Raw genomic sequence first — 18,791 nt, 5'->3', positions numbered from 1 at the left:
CAAGCCTTCAGGGCAGGCCCTGTTCACCCCACTTCCCCAGGCCAGGGAGCCAGGGGTGTGGAGGACCTGGGCCCAGACCTGGTTCCCAGCTGTGAGGCTTGAGAGCGGGGAATCCAAGCCCACCGACCTCTAGGGTTACCAAGCGTGTGTTTAGTCCAGGCTGGTGGGCCAAAGCCGTGGGGCCAGCCCCACTCCCAACCCTGGGCCTTTGCAGCTCCTCGAGGGGCAAAGCCCAGGCCTTTTACCCCTCAGGTACCTGAGGCCGGGGGTGTACCCCAGTCCTCCCCCCACCCCCGGGCTCCTAGAGTAGCCTCCCTGGCCCCAGGGCAACCTACCAGGCTAGCACTGCCCTCTCCATCACCCCCCAGCTGCCCTCAGCTGTCTCCCCTTCTGCACAGCCCCCCGTGGTGTCCACCCCTCCCTCTGGCAGCTAGCAGGGCAATAGGTGGGGAGGAGCTGCGGACTGTGAGGACCAAGGTGGGGCCCAGGCCCTGCCCTCCTCCCCAGGAGGGGCTCCGTATGCATTCCTTGGTGCTCTCTGAGTGCAGCTGACGTCCTGCCCGTTTGGAGCAGACGCCTGTGTGCATGTGTGTGCGTGCCTGTCCAATGTATATTGTGTCTTAGCTTCCATTTTTAAAATTGTTCTGTACAGAGAGATGCAGCAGGGGGTGGGAGGGCAGAGTGGGCAGAGGGAAGCCACCCCACTCCCAGCACTGGGGGTCTGGGGTGGGAGCAAGAGGGCTGCAAAGGGTCTGGCCCGGCCCAGGCGCCGCCTTGGGCTCAGCACGAAAGGGCTTTCAATGAATTAAGTGAAAACTTTTTTACAAAAACGCAAAAATCAAAGCTCCAAACGTATTGGAAATAAAATATGAACTTGCGGTGGTAGCTTGTTTATATCGGGGTGAGGGAGAGTTGGGCCCTAAAGGAGGGCCTCTGGCCCAGCTCAGCCAGCCCAGCCCAGGTTTCAGCCATGGGAAAGGCTCATGCCTGACCCCTGAGGTGTGGCTAGGTAGCTGAAGAGGCCTTGAGGTACCCTGGGCCCATCCAGGCCCAAAGGCTGCTCCAGGCTCCTAGACAGAGCTTGAGTGTTCGGACGCAGGCCTGCTGGGGTTGATGGGATGGGGACCTTTAGCCCTGGACCCAGAGACCTCCCAGGCCCTAGGGCTCTTCAGAGCTCTATCAGATGCAACTGGTATACTTACTGTTTTCCAAAAGACAACAAGGCCCCTAGTAGCTTCTCAGAGGAACAGACAGTGCCTGCTCATAAAAGCATCGAAAGAGGTGGGCCTGCCCCCCTGAGGGAGCCTTTGAGCCACCTCCCTTCCCCTGCTCTTAGCTGGCCTGTTAGGTGGGTGGGAAAACACACACCTTGTGGGCTTTCTGTATGGGTCTCAGAGGAACAGAGCTGAAAGAAGCCTTGGACGTGGTCTTATCTGACCTCCCCCCACCCATCATACCTGTGCAGGCTCAGAGAGGTTAGGAGACTCAACCACGGTCACACTGGAATGAGAAGTGAGCCTCAGGCTCTGACTCCCAGCATATGGGCCACTCCCCCAGGCAGGTCTGGGGCCCCATTCCTCTAAGCCCTGCTGATCAGAGCAGCCCCTCGGCCTCAGCCTGCACCCCTGGGAGGCCCCCCCACTCATGGTGCCCCCATGAGTGCCAGGCTCCTGTGTTGGGCAGTGGCGACAGAACCCGATACATCTGGTGGTGTTTTGTTCGAAGCCTTTGCTGCTGCGTCAGTTACCTCCACACCTACCCCGCTGCTCTGTAACGTGGGGGAGTGAGCGGTGGGCCGGGGCCCAGAGTCGGGGGCAGCCCAGGCTCTCCTGAGGGCTGAGGAGGGGTTTGCAATGGCTTGGCTGTAACCTAGGCCCCGCTGCAGGCCAACAGTATGTTTAGTAAGAGGACGATGTATTGTTAATTTTTTAATTTTTGCTAAGAAAGTTTCTAGGTACTGTCCCAAGGCGGAGTGGTCCTCAGCAGACACAGCTAGCCAAACTGCCAGCCCCACTGCCCACCAGTTCTCACCCCTTCAGAGCCAGAAGGTCCCTGGCTCTAGGCTCCTTAGCCTGGGTGCTGGCAGCTCCCTCAGGAGAGGACCCAGGCTCCCTTCATTATGGCTGCTGAAGAATAGGGCCCAAGGCACCTGGACCCCCACTTCAGTGGCTGGAACAGGCCTGCCAGGAGAGGAAGGGCTGAGCCCCTTCTCTGCCAGAGCAGCTTTTCCCTAAGAGGGGAGCAGGGGTAAGGGGTGCAGACAGCTGTCTCCGCTCCCCCAGGGGCTGGATTTGGCAGAGAACGCTGAGGCTGGGGCTGAGGGGAGTAAGGAGGGGGTATAAATACTGCGAATGGGGCCCCCACCACTGTGGGCCCCGGCTCTGGCAGCGGGAACCCCGCACACTGGGGCTCCCCCGACCTGCAGGGCCCTCCTGGAGTGTTAGGCCAGGTGGGAGGGCTGCGCTGTGGTGGGGAGAACACAGGCCTCCCAGGGACCCAAGCCCCGCTACTGCCGCCCTGGCCCCGGGGCGTGCGGGGAGGCCTGCTTGGCTCGCTGCCGCCTCAGCCGCACGAACACCTGGGCCTCGCGGTCACTCTTCCGGCTCTCTAACAGCTGCAGGATTGGATCCCCTGCAAAGAGAGGCATTTGGGGGTCAGATTCGGGGAGTGGCAGGGGCTGCAGCACTGCCCCATTCTCCAGAAACTAGCGATGGGCCCACACCAGCCAAGCTCGCAAGACAGCCTGAAAGATGAGGCAGGAGACGTGTTTGCCACCCCCAGGCAGCGGGGTGCACCTGCGGTGCGCGAGGCTGACATGTGCCTCAGGTGGCGACTATTACCTTTTCCTACAAGAAACTTGGGCCAGTCCACCAATTCGTGCCTCAGTTTACTCACTCGGAGAGTAGCGATAGCACCTGCCTCACTGAGTGGTTGTAAGGACTGAGGGTTAACATACGTCCAGCGCTTAGAACTGACCCATCGTGAGCGCTCAAACACAAGACCTACTCCTCTTACCAAGCCTGGGGACTGCTCTGCGAGAACGTGCCCCCTGGCACAGAAACGGCCCCTCCCCCAGGCAAACCTGTTGGTGACCTTACCCCACCAGAGAGAGTAGCACACACTTGGCCTCACTTAACCTTCACTGGTCCTTGATCAGGTGCGAGATCTCAGCAACACAAGCCACCACGCTGGCTCCACAGGCGTCCGCCTCCAAGGAGGCTTTCCTGACCCCAACTCGGCCTCTGGGGGCCCCTGAGCCTTTCACGGCTGCCCCTCCCCTGTATCCCCAGTGCCGGGCCAGGGCCCACACTCACAGGGCTCAGGCCTACCATTGGGTGCAGCAGGGTAGGTGAGGGGCAGGCGGGTCTGAGGCACGTCGCCGGGCTCCACAGTCCCCGTCAGGCCCGGCACCGAGCGCAGCGGCAGGAAGGCCTCCCCTTCAAGGTCATCAGCCCCCAGCGTGTCGTGGTCCAGCACCGTGAGCAGAAGGCACGCCCCATCCTTCTGGCACGGCTCAGCAGGCACCAGGCTGGGCGGGGGGCAGAGCTGTGCTCAGCTGCCTGCCCCACGTGCTGCCGCGGCCACACAGCCCCCGACGCGGGCTCGCCCAGACGGGTGGGATTAGGGTTGAGAGCTCTCAGCCTGGTGTACCTTGGGCCACACGCCATGATGCCTGCTCTGACTGTGGGCCGATGCTTTAAACCAGGGGCCCTTGTGTACCCAGGTCCGCCTGACTTAGGGAACAGAGGACCTCCGGGGCAGCACCCTTCCCTGAAAGCAAGCCTCTGAGCCCAACACGTGGGAGAAGTCTCCCCAGCAGCCCCACTCCACCTGCAGGGCAGCAGGCTTGAGGCCTGTGCCAGCAAACGCTTGTCCCAAGTGCTCCCTCCCTGGGACTCAAACCCAGTCCTCCGAGGGGAGCCCCTCGGCCCGCCTCAGCTGGGAGGAGCAGGCCTGAGGCGGGTCCAGGGCTAGTGGGACCACTCACAATTCAAAGGTCTCATCGAACAGTGGGTGTAGGTCCTTCTTGTGCTTTTGGGTCTCTCGGGGGGCCAGCTCAGGGAACTCGTGCCTGGGCTCCAAGGTCAGCTGGACAAAGGGGTCGCTGGAGCCTGGCAAGTGGCCGGGGAGGGGACGTTGGCCGAGGATATCCCAGCCCCGCCTCCGGTGCCCACGCCAGCAGCTGTGCCCCGCTCAGCAGCACTGCCCTCTCCTGGTAATCCAGCAGAAATGCACCCAGTGCCCAGGCTGGACGAGCAGAGCCCCCGGGGACTCGGGGGACCAGAGTGGGGACACGGAGAGTGGCTGGGGCAGCCTCCACTCACCATTGGAGTCCAGGGGCAGCAGGCTGGAGGCGCTGAGCAGCTCCACGTGCAGCTTCTGCTCGAAGGCGCGGTAGGAGGCCTTGACCGTGACCGCCCCGAGCTCCTCGGAGGTGGTCTCTGCCTGGGGGCGGGGCGCAGGGGCAGCGTCAGGAGGGGCTGAGCGGGCGAGGCGGGGCTCCAGGTGCGCAGCGAGCGCGGCGGAGGGAGACTCACCTGCTGCTGGATGCGGCCGCAAAAGTACTTCTGGATGAGTTCCCGGCTGGAGGCCGCCTGCAGCTCCAGGTCCCTCTGCAGAGCCTGGGGATGGGGCACAGCTGAGGAGTCACTTGAACTGTCACACTCAGTCGCAGCCCAGTGCTGCCCTTCAGCAGCTTGCAGCCAACGGGGAGACGACAACGTGAAGTGGAAAGCACTGGGCGCTGGGGGACCACAGGTAGGGTTGCCCTGGCGACAGCCAGAGGCACCCGACAGGGTGGGCTCCACAGGTGTGTCTCACAGCCGCCCCCGCCCCAACCGTGTTTAGAAGAGCTTCACACGTGGAGGGAATTTTGTTGGTTTGCGGCGGGGGGTGAGGGTGGGGGCGTTTGTTTGTTTGGTTTTGGTTTTTGCTGTGCCACGAAGCACGTAGGATCTTAGTTCCCGGACCAGGGATGGAACCTGCATTGGAAGCGCGGAGTCTTAACCACTGAACCGCCAGGGAGGTGCCCTCAATTATGTTTTTTTAAAGGGGCCCACATTTTCATTTTGTGCTGGGCCCTGTAAATCACGTAGCTGGTCCTGGACACAGGTGAGCACAGGAAGGCAGGCTCCCCACGCCACCAGCTAACCAAAAGGCCCCTACCTGGAAGGTGGCCGTGTGCAGGGCCTCGGGCGGCAGGCCACAGCCCTCTGCGTAGAAGCAGATCTCCAGGTTCTAGGGAGCGAGACATCAGAGGTGACCCCCAGGCACTCTCCCACCAGGGTTTTTACTGTTGTCACTGGTATTATTACCTGTAGTGCGATCTTCAGCCTGCTAGAAGCCAGAGGGCAGCTCCGCTGGGAAGCGGCCACCTCCGCCAGCACCGTGAGCGTGTGGGTCCAGAGCAAGGTCAGAAGGCTGGGGTGCCGTGCAGAGGGATGCCGGACACAGGACAGGAGGACAGAGGAGGAGGAAGCGGAGATGCTCTTGAGAAAGAAGAGGCCTCGTGGGACCCAGGTCCACCCCCGTTCCCCAGTGCCTCCCCACCCCCCCCCTCCACCTGCCTCACTGGTGGGACTGGGGCCCAGGCTGCAGGCAGGGGAGGGAGGGAGGGCTGGTCTGCTGAGGGAAGGAGGGCAGGGGGCGGGGCAGACAGGCCCAGTCCTATCCAACATGTCTCGGAAGCTAGTGAAGGATCCTTCTCACTAGGATTAAGAAACCCCAACAAAAAAGGAAGCAGGAGGGTGGTCCCCCAATGACAGAATCATGAGTCAAGATGGGAGGGACCAAAATGAATCGGATCTCAGCACACAGCATGGATAAGCATGTACTACCTGGGGCGAGAAAAAAATAGCAACCAAGCCACAGTCCATCCTAATAACAACCTGAAATAACTGAAATTCCACTTGTCAAAGTAGAGTCAGGCAGATAAGCACAAAAAATATGTAATTAAGAACAGAGGGCGGCGCTTCCACGGTGGCACAGTGGTTAAGAATCCGCCTGCCCATGCAGGACATGGGTTCGAGCCCTGGTCCAGGAAGATACCACATGCCACGGAGCAACTAAGCCTGTGCGCCACAACTACTGAGCCTGTGCTCTAGAGCCTGTGAGCCACAACTACTGAGCCCTCGTGCTGCAACTACTGAAGCCCGTGCACCTAGAGCCTGTGCTCCGCAACAAGAGAAGCCACTGCAATGAGAAGCCCTCGCACCACAACGAAGAGTAGCCCCCGCTCGCCACAACTAGAGAAAGCCCCCGTGCAGCAACGAATACCCAACGCAACCATAAATAAATAAATTAAAAAAAAAAAAAGAATGGGGGTGCAGGAGACTTCCCTGGTGGTGCAGTGGTTAAGAATCCGCCTGCCAATGCAGGGGACATGGGTTTGATCCATGGTCCGGGAAGATCCCACATGCCACGGAGCAACTAAGCCCATGCATCACAACTACTGAGCCCACACGCCGCAACTACTGAAGCCCGCATGCCTAGAGCCCGTGCTCCACAACAAGAGAAACCACCGCAATGAGAAACCCGCACACTGCAATGAAGAGTAGCCCCCGCTCGCCGCAACTAGAGAAAGCCTGTGCGCAGCAATGGAGACCCAACTCAGCCAAAGATAAATTAAAAAAAAAAAATGAATGGGGGGATGGGACTTCCCTGGTGGTCCAGGTCCAGTGGGTAGGACTCCGTGCTCCCAGTGCAGGGGGCCCCGGTTCGATCCCTGGTTGGGGAACTAGATTCCTCACGCATGCTGCAGCCATGAGTCCGCATGCCACAACTAAGAAGTTCACATATCGCAACTAAGAAGCCCGCATGCTGCAATGAAGACCCGGCACAGCCAAGATAAATAAATAAATAAATAAATAATAAAAATAAATATTTTAAAAAAAGAAAGAATGGGGGAACTCTAGGGACTTCCCTGGTGGTCCAGTGGTTAAGACTCCACGCTTCCACTGCAAGGGGGCGTGGGTTCGATCCCTGGTTGGGGAACCAAGATCCTGTAAGCTGCGTGGTGTGGCCAAAAAAAAAAAAAAAGAAAAAAAGGGCCTCCCTGGTGGCGCAGTGGTTGAGAGTCCGCCTGCCGATGCAGGGGATACGGGTTCGTGCCCCGGTCTGGGAGGATCCCATATGCCGCGGAGCGGCTGGGCCCGTGAGCCATGGCTGCTGAGCCTGTGCATCCGGAGCCTGTGCTCCGCAACGGGAGAGGCCACAACAGTGAGAGGCCCGCGTACCACAAAAAAAAAAAAAAAAAAAAAAAAAAAAAAAAAAAAAAAAAAAAAAAAGAAAAAAAGAATGGGGGAGGTCTAAAAATTTTTTAAAGTTTAGAAAAAAATTGGGTGGTCCATACTAAAAGTAGTTAATTTGGGGACTTCCCCCCTGGTGACTCAGTGCTTAAGAATCCGCCTGCCGAGACTTCCCTGGTGGTGCAGTGGTTAAGAATCCGCCTGCCAATTCAGGGATCATGGGTTCGAGCCCTGGTCTGGGAAGATCCCACATGCCACGGAGCAACTAGGCCTGTGCGCCACAACTACTGAGCCTGAGCTCTAGAGCTCTCGAGCCACAACTACTGAGCCCGAGTGTCACAACTACTGAGCCCGCGTGCCACAACTACTGAAGCCCGAGCACCTAGAGCCCGTGCTCCGCAGCAAGAGAAGCCACAGCAATGAGAAGCTGCACACTGCAACGAAGAGTAGCCCCCGCTCGCCACAACTAGAGAAAGCCTGCGTGCAGCAACGAAGACCCAACACAGCCAAAAATAAATAATAAATAAATAAATTTATTAAAAAAAAAAAAAAAAAAGAATCCGCCTGCCAATGCAGGGGACATGGGTTCGAGCCCTGGTCCGAGAAGATCCAACATGCCACGGAGCAACTAAGCCCTCGTGCCACAACTACTGAAGCCTGGCGCCTAGAGCCTGTGCTCCACAACAAGAGAAGCCACCACAATGAGAAGCACGTGCACCACTGCAATGAAGAGCAGCCCCCGCTCGCCTCAACTAGAGAAAGCCTGCGTGCAGCAACGAAGATCCAACGCAGCCAAAAATAAATAAAATAAATTAATTAAAAAATAAATAAAAGTAGTTAATTTAGTCCCCATACTTAAGTGCTCATTATGCACAGACACTGTTCTAAATGTTCTGAGGTGGTGGTAAGTTAAGCTCCTGTCTTAGTAGAGATTAAACTCTATTTGTGTGACGATCAGAGCAGAACACATGGCATTTTCTGGCCTAGGAAATAAAGAAGGTGGGCTCCCGAGGTCCCGCTGCCCCACCAGGAGCAGAACTCTGGGGGCCAGCAGCCCCATGTGGAGGACCTGTCGTCATCACCGTCACCGTCGTCACAGCAGCTCAGTCATCAACCACTTCCTTTGTTGCAGGCACTGCTCTCAGCACTTCACATGACTCATTTAGTCCTCAATAGAGGCCAGAACTATGATCATCTGCACAGAAAACTTGAGTAATCTGCTCAAGGCCACCCACCAAGCAGCAGTGAAACTGGAGTATGAATCCAGGTCGTCCAGAGCCCATGCCCTTGACCTCTACCCACTGCTGCCCAGTGTGCTGGGCCCTGTTTTGAGAGAGACCCTAACGAGAAGTTCCCCTGGAACACCAGCTGCCTGTAATGTTAGGGAGGGCAGAGCTGCAGCCTCCCGAAGACGCAGCCCAGGGCTAAGGGAGAAAGGACAGGCAGGTTTCAGCTCAGCCTAAGGTGAAATGGATAGCATTGTGCGGCCATGAGCGCCCTGACTCTTGGAGCAAGCATTTAAGAGAGGCTGGTTGCATCCTCCCCTGAGGATGGATGCTGAGGCCGGGAAGGAGGGGCGGGTGGGAGGAGAGGTGGAGGTGATGGGGCGCCACAGGGCAGGCAGCTGCTACAGACCTGCTGAAGTTCTCCTGCACCAAGTTGGTGTTCATGTAGCAGAGCTTCACCTCCAGGAACTTCATCAGGGGCAGAACGGCCTGGGGAGGGGTGGCAGCACATCTGGTTCTGGCCCATTCTGGTCCCACCCCCATTCCTTTGCCCTGACCCGGAGAGGAAACAGGGCTAGGAGCTTTCCTGCACATCTGTGGAATGTGTGCAGAGCCAGCCCCTGACCACAGTCAGCTCCAGCCACACTGGAGACAGTATAGCCTTTTCTATAGCCCTGAACCTGCCAGACCTGGTCCTGCCTCAGGGCCTTTGCCCATGCTGTTCTCTCCCGTAGAAATCCTCGTGGCTCCTTCTCTTCCTTCCTTTAGGTCTTGACTCAGTTGTCACTATAGCTATAGCTATAGCCATACAGCTATAGCTATAGTTATATACTTAGCTCTTTTTTCACCTCCTCTACTAGAATGAAAACTCTAGGAAGGCAGGGATTTTTGTCACACTGTTCATTGATATATATCCCCAGTGCCTAAATCAATACCTGGGACAAAGTGGTGCTTAAATAGTTGATGAATTAATGAGTAGCACGCTCCCAAGCAATCACAGGTGTAATTATTATCCCCGCTGACAGATGAGGAGCCTGAGGTCAGCTGACCTATATAAATAGAATAGCTACGCTAGTAGACAGCTAAGGAGGCATGCCCAGGGCTGTTTGGCTGCAAAGTCTAAAGCCTCCCCCACTGCAGCTCCCACATTGACTGTCAGTGCTGGGAGAGCCCGTGGAATGACCCAACCCCACCCTCTTAGCATCTAAGGGGGAAACCGAGGCCAGGAGGGAACATTCCTTGCCCAAGTCTGGGGGACTTATCTCTGACACCCCACGGCCTTCAGCCCCTTGCCCACCCTAAGCCCCTTTGCAATCCCTGACCCACACTGCTGGCAAAAGTCAGCATGCACGGAGGGCCACTCACATCCTCAGGCAGGACGGATTCCTTGATGCCCACGAGTTTCTGGATGTGCCTGGCAATGCCCACCTCCAGCTGGAGACACAAAACGGTAGGAGGGAGGCCAGGGTGTGAGTCGGGGGTCAGGAGAGGTTGCTTGGGGCCTGAGTTTAGGTTCAGGAAGGGAAGGGGTCTGGACATTGGCCCAAGTCCTGCTGGAGGGTACTTCAGGCTGAGGATGGGTGGGGTGGGGTCACTGTGGGTCAAACAAATTACCTGCTCGGCCAAGGTGCGGACGCCAGTGCGGATCTCATGGCCCAGCCCAGCCAGGGCACCCTGCAGCTGGGCATGCAGCGTGTTCTGCAGCTGCCCCTGCTCCAGCACAGTCCCTACCCGCTGCTCCAGCGCCTCCCATGCCAGCTGGGTGGGCAGCTTGCCGATCACCAGCCGCAGCTGCTCCATGTCATTCACCACCACACATAGCTGCAGGCAGGCATGGGCACAGGGATGCCGAGCTTCCTGAATAGAGCCAGGACTGGCAGGCTCCACCCCTACCCCGGCCCAGCCTCAGCTCCCAGCTCTGACCCTTACCATGTTGGCTGCCTGGCCTTGGTCCTTCTGGCCGGCAGAGAGCTCACGGGCCCGGGCCTTTATAAGGCTGCAGTACACCAGGGCCAGCCGACAGGTGTCCTGGGGTGAGGAGGGGATGATCAATGGGGGCGGGGAGTGCCAAGGAGAGGCAGATGGCGGGGGGTGGGGGCACAGGAATTTCAGTGACTTGGGAGATTTAGGACATAGGCTTTTGGAGGCTGCTAGGATGAGAACTTGGGAGAAATCGTGGGGTGGGAATGAGGCTGCACCTCCACAAACTTGACGGTGATCATGAAGGCCTCCTCTGGGTCAGGCCAGTCCAGCTGCTGGGCAGTGTGGCTGATCTGGGCAAAGCAGGTGGACAGATCCACAGCCGATGTGCTGTGCTTGGTCAGCTCACCCAGGGGCACCAGCTAGGAGATGGGGGCATGTGTAGAAAGGAGGGCTCAAGGCTGGCCAAATCCATGCTCTCCCTCCCCACTTCCATTGGCAAGCATCCAGAGCTCATACAGCCAGCAAGCACAGAGCTGGGCAGGGGGCTGCAGGGTGAACAAGCAGGGCTCTGCCCAGACCCCCCAGGCTGCAGGGATCAGCATGTAAACAAAGTCCCCCCCCCAATATAACAGGAGGCAGCATTTTGCGCTCAGCTGGCCTCGAGAGCACCGCTCAAAGCTGGTTAACCGCTTCCGCATGTGCCACACGGTTGGCACAGCTGCGAGCCACACCCCGAAATGTGGGACTCTGCCCCTAGCCCAGGCCCCAACCCCACCTCGTCCATCTGCACAGCGCGCTGCACCCGCGCCAGGGCCACGCTGTACGTCTTCTGCAGCCAGGAGGGGATGGCAGGCTGGAACCAGCGGTAGAAGCCTTCCAGGGCCAGGACGCCATCCCTGGGGAGAGCCAGGGTCAGCCTGGGGAAAGCCGGGGCCATTGCGGGCTTCGGGCCCTCCTCTTCCTGCAGCCAGTCTGCTACCCACCTCTCCGAGGGGACCGGGCCCAGCTGGTAGAGCTCCTTGAGGCTGACGTAAAGCTGGAACAGACTTTCGCCCATCTCCGGGGTCACGGCACCGCTCACCACCGCAATGTGGTCCTGCACCCTCTTGGCCACCTGCGAAGGGAAGGCGTGGTGGGCGGAGCTCCAGAGCCAGGGCAGAGGGCGTGGCCTTGGGACGCGGCGAGTGGGGGCTCACCAGCCATTGCAGCTCCAGGAAAGCCATGGAGAAGAGGTCGATCTTGAGGACACTGGAGGAAAGGCAGCAGGTGTGACCTGGCGGCACACAGCGGGGTCCCTCTGGTCCCCATTCTGAACCCCTGCTGCACTGCCTCCCGACCCAGCCGCCTGCTCACTTATGGAAGATCTTGTTCCACGTGCGCTGGCACTGGTGCAGGTCGCCAATGATGTCTTGTACCAGGCTCAGTAAGGCCTTGCCCGCCTCCAGCGTGCCCTGGCAGGGACAAAGGTGAGCCAGGCAGGGCTCTGAGGGGCAAGCATCCCGTCCCAGCACCCACCTCCTCACCCGAGCCCTCTCACCTGCACCATGGGCTGATGGTGCTGCTGCTTTAGGTGGAACCATTCAGTGGTGCCAGTCTGTGGGCAGAGAGACAGTGAGCAGGGAGGGCTGCTGGGCCCAGGCACCGCACCTACAGGGTGGGCACCATACCTGCAGTGCCTCGGTCACCAGGCGGGGCAGGGGGCCACTTTCGGGGCACAGTTCTCCAAAGGCCTTCATCTTGCACATCTGTACCAGGACCCTGTGGGGAGAGGGAGCCGTGTGCAAGATGCCCGTTGCCCCGTAGCCCCCACTCATTCCTCCTGCAGGCTTCCCCACCCCAGAGGTGCCCCAGCTGTTCCCCGTCCCCGACTCCACTGAAGCGGGGGGGAACCACTGACCTGAGGAGAGACTGCAGCCGGGCTGGAGAGTCGGAGACGGAGAGGGGGAAGACAGACCGGAACCTCCGGATGAGGGAGAGGCCATAGGCCAGCAGGGAGCTGAATGAGGCGGCCAGCTCCTCCAGCTGCAGGGCCAGGACGGTGCTGTGAGGCGGGGGCTGCTTTATGGGGCCCGGGGAGCCGCTCCCTGAACCCTGCCTGCCCAACACCCCTCGCCCCACCCCAGCCCACCTGCTCTGCCTTGAGCCGGCCCTGGATCCACTGGTACTCGATGCTGGTGATGGGGTACAGGAGGCAGCTGCTGGGGAACTCTAGGCTCTGGTAGAGACGGCTGTAGGCCATCCACTGCCTGCGGCAGACAGGAAGCCCTCAGCCTGGCCAAGTGAGGCACCTTCCTTCCCACAGCTCACCTGGCCTGGCCTGGCGGGGGTGGGGGAGGGGGAGGGGCGGGGGGGGCGGGGCGTTATCCCCACCCCAAAGCCTCCTGGGGATCCCCATCGAGCCCGGAGGCTGAAAACCAGTGGCTGAAGGTAACCCACAGGTTTGTTTTTGTTCCCATTAGTGCTTTTCAAACATGTAAATGAATTGTCCGTCTCTTAAATTAGAATATTAGTGATTTAAAAATTCAGGACTTCTTGCTTCTTTCGAGAAATCAGATTTGGAGACTCGAGCCTTCAAGTACATGTAAAACATCAGCTAGAGCATCCCTTCAGAGTCGAGGGGAGACTTCACAGAGGTGACCGAACTGAGACAAGAGCGAGGACGAAGGAGGCTGGGGGAGAAGAGCAGCCCAGGGACAGGCCTCCGCCACGCGGGGACACAGGGGCCAACCGCACTCCCTGCTGAGGCCCTGCAGGCAAATGAGGCCCTCACCCTCGGTGCCTGCTCCAGTCTCCAGCCTCACCTGCATTCCCCACAGCCATCCAGGAATACCCACCTCCCCCTGGTCCTAGAAGCTGCCCTTCTCCGCTAGCCTCCTTCTGACCTCCTGCTGAATGCCAAGTGTCAGCTCCCACTCTCAGTCCTCCTCCTGGCAGCACCCGGGCTGTGCCCCTGCTCCTCTCGTGCACGGAGAAATCTACAAACTCCTGTGTGCCCTTCCTGGCATTCCCGTAATCTAACAAGGCTCAGGGGAGGTGACAGGCCCTCAACACGGATTCAGGAGCATCAGCGCACAGATTTGTTCAATGGCCCTGGGGTCTGGGCCCGGGGCGGCAAACTCAACTGCCCAGAAGGACTCAGGTGATGTCAGGGGACGAAGCGTCCAGATGGCAACTGTGATGGATGGGGGAGGGCACACTACTCTGCTCTGACCACCTGCAGCCCAGCAAAGCGACAGCCCTGCAATTCCAGCACGAAGCTTTCACGGGAAACTGGTGATGTGAATCTGCACAGCAAATCTCCAGATTTTTAAAAGTTGGCCACTGACTCAAAACTTAAAATACACAGTTTGGGCCCCAAACAGAAATCTCCTGAGGGTTAGACTTCGGGCTGTCAGCCTGCAGGAGGGCAGACAGGGAGGGAGAGGGTGGTGCGGTGCAGACGGCCCTCGGGCACTCGGGCTGGGAAGGGCACTCACGCCATGGACCGGTGGAAGTCGGACAGGTCCTTCTGCGTGGAGTGGAGGAAGAGGACGGTGGCAGCCTGGGGGCTCAGTAACCCATCCCAGGAGGTGCTGCCCGCCTGAGGGGACAGGTGGAGGGTGTCAGGACCTGACAGGCAGACCCTGGCCCTGCCCAGCCCCAGGAGGGCAGTACCTGGTGCTGGGTGACCTCGTGGGACACGAGCTGCTGCAGCAGGTGGAGGTGCACTGTGTAGCTGGGCTGCGAGCGGCTGGCCGTGGTGGCTCTCTGCAGGCGGGCCGGCGCGGCCATGAGCAGAGGACCCCACGCCCAGGGCAGCCCCTCCTCCCCACCCAGCCGGGCCACCTACCCGCTTGTGAATGAACTGGAACTGGAGGTGACACTGACCGCGGTCTGGGTGGGTCTCCGTGCAAGGCTCTAGAGGATACCACTGATCCTCCCGGCAGCGCAGGTCCTGGCAGGCCGGGCAGGCAGGGGATGCCCACACCTGTGAGCCACAGGAGCCTCACCCGGTCGGGGGCAGGGGAGGCGATGGGAGGCCGACCCCAGGCTCCGCTTGGTGTAGACCTGGACCCCCTCCCTTGATCCCCTCGTCACCCCCTCTCTGCTTCTCTCCCGGGAACCTTTCCCCACTCCACTCACCTGTAGTCTCAGAACCACATTCCCCAGAAAGTCATCCTGGCCTTTGTCCTTCCGGGCCTCCTTAAAGATCCTGTTCCAGGCAGGGTCCCGTGAGGGAGAGGGGCCAGGAGCCTGACAGGGTCAGGCTGGAATCTGCTCCCTACCCGCAGCCACCTGGGCCCGGGTGAGAGCCTGCAGCCCGCCAACCAGTATGCATGTGGAGGCAGGGCAGACGGAGCCCCGCCCCCTCCCCCGGGAAACCCACGGCCCTCACCTTCGCAGCCCATGCAGATCTGTGAGCTCCCCGAGCTTCTGTCTGACGGACTCCACGGTGTCCATGTCCCTGGTGGGGCAGAGGTTTGAGCAGGAGGCGGAGAGGGTGTCCTGGGAGCCCCCAACCCCTTTGTGCCACCCTCACCCCCAGGCCCCCTTCTCTTCCCAACCCCTAGGGGGGCGGGGGGCGGGGACATGCCCCTCACCACATGTCCAGACGAAAGCTGGCATTGCTTATGTCCTCAAACTCCCTGTAGTGAGAAAAGAGCATGGCTGAGGGTCTTGGAGGGATAGACCCCTGACCAGGCCACAGGCTACCTCAGCCCCGAGCCTGCCCCCCAAAACTGCCATCCAGTATCGCCCACTGTCAAGTCTTAGTCCCTCACTGCAAATTCTCCTCCCCTCCCAACTGCATCTCTCTCTCCTTTAAAGTAAGGCTTCAGGCTACCCCCCAGATCAACCCAGATGTGCCTGACCCTCCGCCGCCCACCAGCACGTGGCGTTTACTCCATTGCTGTGTCCTGCTTGGCCTCCTGTCAGTCTCCCCTGCCTCGGGTGCAGGCTCCTCCTCCAGTCAAGCCAAGCTCCCTCCCCCGAACCAGGAAGTGCTGCGGGCCCAGAGTGGGTAGGAGCTGGGGCAGAGCCACGTACAGGATGAAGGTCTCGTCCCAGACGGGGTTGAGTGTCTGCGTGATGACCTGGGTGCGGTGGATCTGTTCCTCTGGGATGGTGTGCTTCACCACAGCCTTCTGCCGCCGCTGGAGCCCAGGGCTGCCCCCCGGCACACCCGCCCCCTGCTCGATGCCCAGCAGGCAGTAGGGGTCACTGAACCCTGGGGAGGAAGGAGCGGGGTGTTGGCTAGGTTCCCAGGGAGAGTCCTTAACACCCCCTACCCCTCTCCATCCCAGGCTCCAAGGACAAGGGGCCAGCAGCACCAAAGTGAGCCCCAGGGGATGTTTGGGGATGGGAACTTGCATCACAAGCTCTGGGACAGGCTGTGATGGGGAGACGAAGCAGCCAGGAAGAAGGCCCTCAGGGCCCCCCATCGCCGGCTCACCACTGACATCCTTGCCCAGAATGCCCTTGGCTTGTTTCACCGTGGCCTTCAGACAGAATATTGGTTTCTGGAGCGACAGGAGGTGGGGCCTGAGTCCCAGAGGGAGCTGGGCTTCCCAGCCCCCGTGCTTGCTCAGGACAGCCCTGGCAGGCTTACCTCGAGCTCCTGGACCTGCCGCAGCATCTGCTGGTGCTCCTTGGGCTCCATGCGGAAGGCCTGGTGGGGTAGGAGTGTGGGAAGCTTGGGGCACGGGGTGGGGGTGGGGGGGACACGGTCAGGCTGCAGGGAGGCAGGTGGAGTGGGGGCTGGCCTTACCTCCTGCAGGTATCGCAGCAGCTCAGAGGACTCCCCGACATGGGCGGGCTCAGGCTGACCCAGGCGGTACAGGACCGTGTAGAGAGCTTCCTCGTAGAGCAGGGCCCGCTGAGACACAGCAGGGTCACCTTGGGAACCCCCGTCCACCCACCACAAGGTCTGAGCCCCACCAGCCACCCCTGGTACTCACAGCACATGCCCAAGGCGGGGACCAGGCGTCCACACGCGCGGGGGAGGGGAGGGGGTTGAGACCCAGCCTTAGCCAGCAGCCTAGGGGGGTGTTTGGGAGGATGCAGTCCTGCTTCCCAGCACCCCTCTGCAACCCGGAAACACTCCGATTCTTACCTCCTCAGGGGACAAGTGGTGGGATGGAGGCTCGATCTGGGAAGCGAGGTGGAAAGACAAGATGTCCCAGAGGCCTGGACCAGGGCTCCGACGCGGGAACGGCTCCTCACAGAGCAGGCCCAGCCCGAGGGCTGAGGGGGCCCCAGCACCTGGCCTCCAGCCCCAACAGTGCTGCACACCTGTTCCCACAGCAGGGCTCCCGGGGGTCCGGCACCTGGGCCACCTTCCTCATCCCCTGGCCCGCCGTGGCTTGGGTCCATTGGCGCTCAGCTGCGCCAGCTCAGCCGTGCCAGCAGGCGCCCGTGGCCTCAACCTCCCCCAACCTCCCTTCCTTCCCCAGAGGAAACAGCGCTGCTTATCGGGCGGCTCCGCTCCGCACCCCCGCGGCGGAAGTGAGGCCCAGCAGCAGGGGTGGGAGACTGGGGGGGTCATGCCAAGCAGGCCTGGGGGCTGCTCAGCTGGCCCCCGAAGGCCCAGCCCCCAGCGGGACACTCCCTGCCTAGTGGAGCGGGCGTCTTTGGGGCTGGAGGAGCAGAGGGTGGCTGGGGATGGGGCACGAGAGGGAAGGGCCTCCGAAAGGCTCAGAGCCCAGACCTGAGGCCCAGGCTGGCCCAGAGAACACATGGCAGACCCTCTTCTGCAGATCCCGAAGGCTCTGCCGGGGACCGGGGTGGGCAGGGGAGGGGCACACATCCTCAGCCGCAGCCCACAAGAGGTGGGACCCTGCACCCAGAGAGGGCAGGGCCCCACCCAGACCTGTTCTTCTCCCCACTGATGTCTCTCCTACCTCCTGAGCCCTGTGGGGCAGGACATCCTGCAGATCTCTGACTCTGCGGCGCCTTATCTTGATGGCCTGGCGCAAAAGGGGAGGGCGCCGCCGGGGCTGGGAGAAGAGCGTCGCCATGGTGGCCAGCCCTGCCCTTCCCCTCCGCTGTGCCGCTGCCTTGGGTGAAGATAGGGAAGCCACAGGGTTATGCAAAGAGCCCAGGGCTGCCACCCGGCGCCAGGGGAAGGGGAAGGAAGGGAGGGTCATGGGAGGGTCAGGTCGGGGTTTCACCACCTTGGGGTTGGGGGGCCCCGGCTCCCGGGCCCCTGCACCTTCCTTCCTCCCTCCCGCTGGCTGGGATCCTGGGAGGAACTGGGCTGGGCTGGAGGCAGAGGTAGACCAGGTGGGCGGGTCCGCCCCACCCCACCTTCCCACAGGGGCCCTGGGGAGGGTCCAGCGCCACGGGCAGCGGGCATGAGGGCAGGGGGGCAGCGGGCGTGCTGCATCCAGGTGACTGGGGGACGCTCCCCTGGCCGGTGGGGTTCTCACCCTCAGGTCTCCCTGAACCAGCCGCAGACCCGGAGTAGGGGTGGGCAGGGCGCAGGGTGGAGGCTCCGGAGAGGCGTCTCCCCAGCCGCTCAACCTGCTCTGTTCCCCAGGTGACATTCCACCGACGTGACAGGGCCAGGCTGCGCGGGGCAGGGACGGCCCCACGGCCCCGGACCCCATAAGGATGGTCGGGCGGCTGCTCCCTTCAAACGCCCTTGTAGGGGCCTCAGCCAACCCCAGGAGCTGCTGGGCGGGGCTGCAGAAGGAACAGGCTGGGGAAGCTACTGCCTAGCCTCTCCTGACAGGGAGACTTGGCCCAGAAGGGACAGGAAGATGACGCTTCGGTGCTGGGCTGAGCTCCACCACAGGGTCCCAGGGCCGCCCTCCAGGCCAGGGTCCAGGGGATGCAGGCCTGGGCATGGACGGTGGCCGTTTCCCACCCGCCCTGGCCCCAGGGTTCACAAGGAGGGTGGCACCAGAGCCCGCACTGCAGGGGGCCAGTCTTGAATGGCTGGCCTTCACTGACATGCCCTCTAACTCCCACGAGGCAAGGCGGTGAGCACAGCAGCCAGGGACGCGGGAACTCCCATCCAGCCTGGCCCCTCCTGCCAACGCCTCCCACCCAGGGCAGCTGCTGGGCTGCGCCAGGCCCCAGGGGACTCAGTGGGTGGGCACAGTTGCTGAGCAACTGCCATGGAATGGACACAGGAGAGGCCTTAGCATCCTGGGCCCAAATAGGCCAAGAGAACAAGGGACTCTCACATGGGAGGGAACACTGCCTCCCCCGGCCCCGAGCAGCCAGATGGCTCTCCTTCCCAAGAACTTGCCTCGTCACCACACGCAGAGCCAGAGAGGGTCCAGTCACTCATTTTTACTAGTTCACATTTTCAGCAGACAAATCAAGGTGCAAACAGGGTTTATTTCACATTAATATATTAACTGAATTTTTTTGTCAAATAAATAGGGAATTCTCTTTAAATAACCATCTT

The 18,791-nt window shown here is 60.7% G+C and overlaps 1 protein-coding gene across 2 annotated transcripts; it reads right to left on the bottom strand.

The window, feature by feature from the left end:
- Positions 1-1,915: 1,915 nt before the first annotated feature.
- On the bottom strand, positions 1,916-17,406 carry UNC13D (unc-13 homolog D). Of its 2 annotated transcripts, none has more exons than XM_079725625.1 (32): positions 17,275-17,406; positions 16,488-16,523; positions 16,143-16,250; positions 15,984-16,043; positions 15,828-15,894; positions 15,422-15,602; positions 14,977-15,021; positions 14,772-14,840; positions 14,519-14,588; positions 14,226-14,330; positions 14,051-14,143; positions 13,873-13,976; positions 12,525-12,642; positions 12,294-12,418; positions 12,064-12,154; positions 11,934-11,990; positions 11,750-11,847; positions 11,593-11,644; positions 11,380-11,510; positions 11,172-11,292; positions 10,672-10,815; positions 10,403-10,501; positions 10,088-10,294; positions 9,839-9,907; positions 8,883-8,962; positions 5,316-5,421; positions 5,167-5,238; positions 4,539-4,622; positions 4,326-4,446; positions 3,989-4,112; positions 3,330-3,529; positions 1,916-2,631 (listed from the first exon to the last, which is right to left on the bottom strand). In XM_079725625.1, exons 1-32 carry the CDS (start codon positions 17,389-17,391, stop codon positions 2,507-2,509), a joined length of 3,279 nt encoding a protein of 1,092 aa, XP_079581751.1. In that variant the 5' UTR covers positions 17,392-17,406; the 3' UTR covers positions 1,916-2,506. The 2 variants fall into 2 exon arrangements, with proteins under 2 accessions (XP_079581751.1, XP_079581752.1); XM_079725626.1 differs by having other exon boundaries at positions 11,940-11,990.
- Between the last annotated feature and the right edge of the window lie 1,385 nt (positions 17,407-18,791).

The sequence above is a fragment of the Hyperoodon ampullatus genome (assembly GCF_949752795.1).
Source record: "Hyperoodon ampullatus genome assembly, chromosome: 19".
Taxonomy (NCBI): Eukaryota; Metazoa; Chordata; class Mammalia; order Artiodactyla; family Ziphiidae; genus Hyperoodon; species Hyperoodon ampullatus.
Note: the sequence above shows the minus strand (reverse complement) of the source record. Positions and strands in the feature narration are given on the sequence as shown.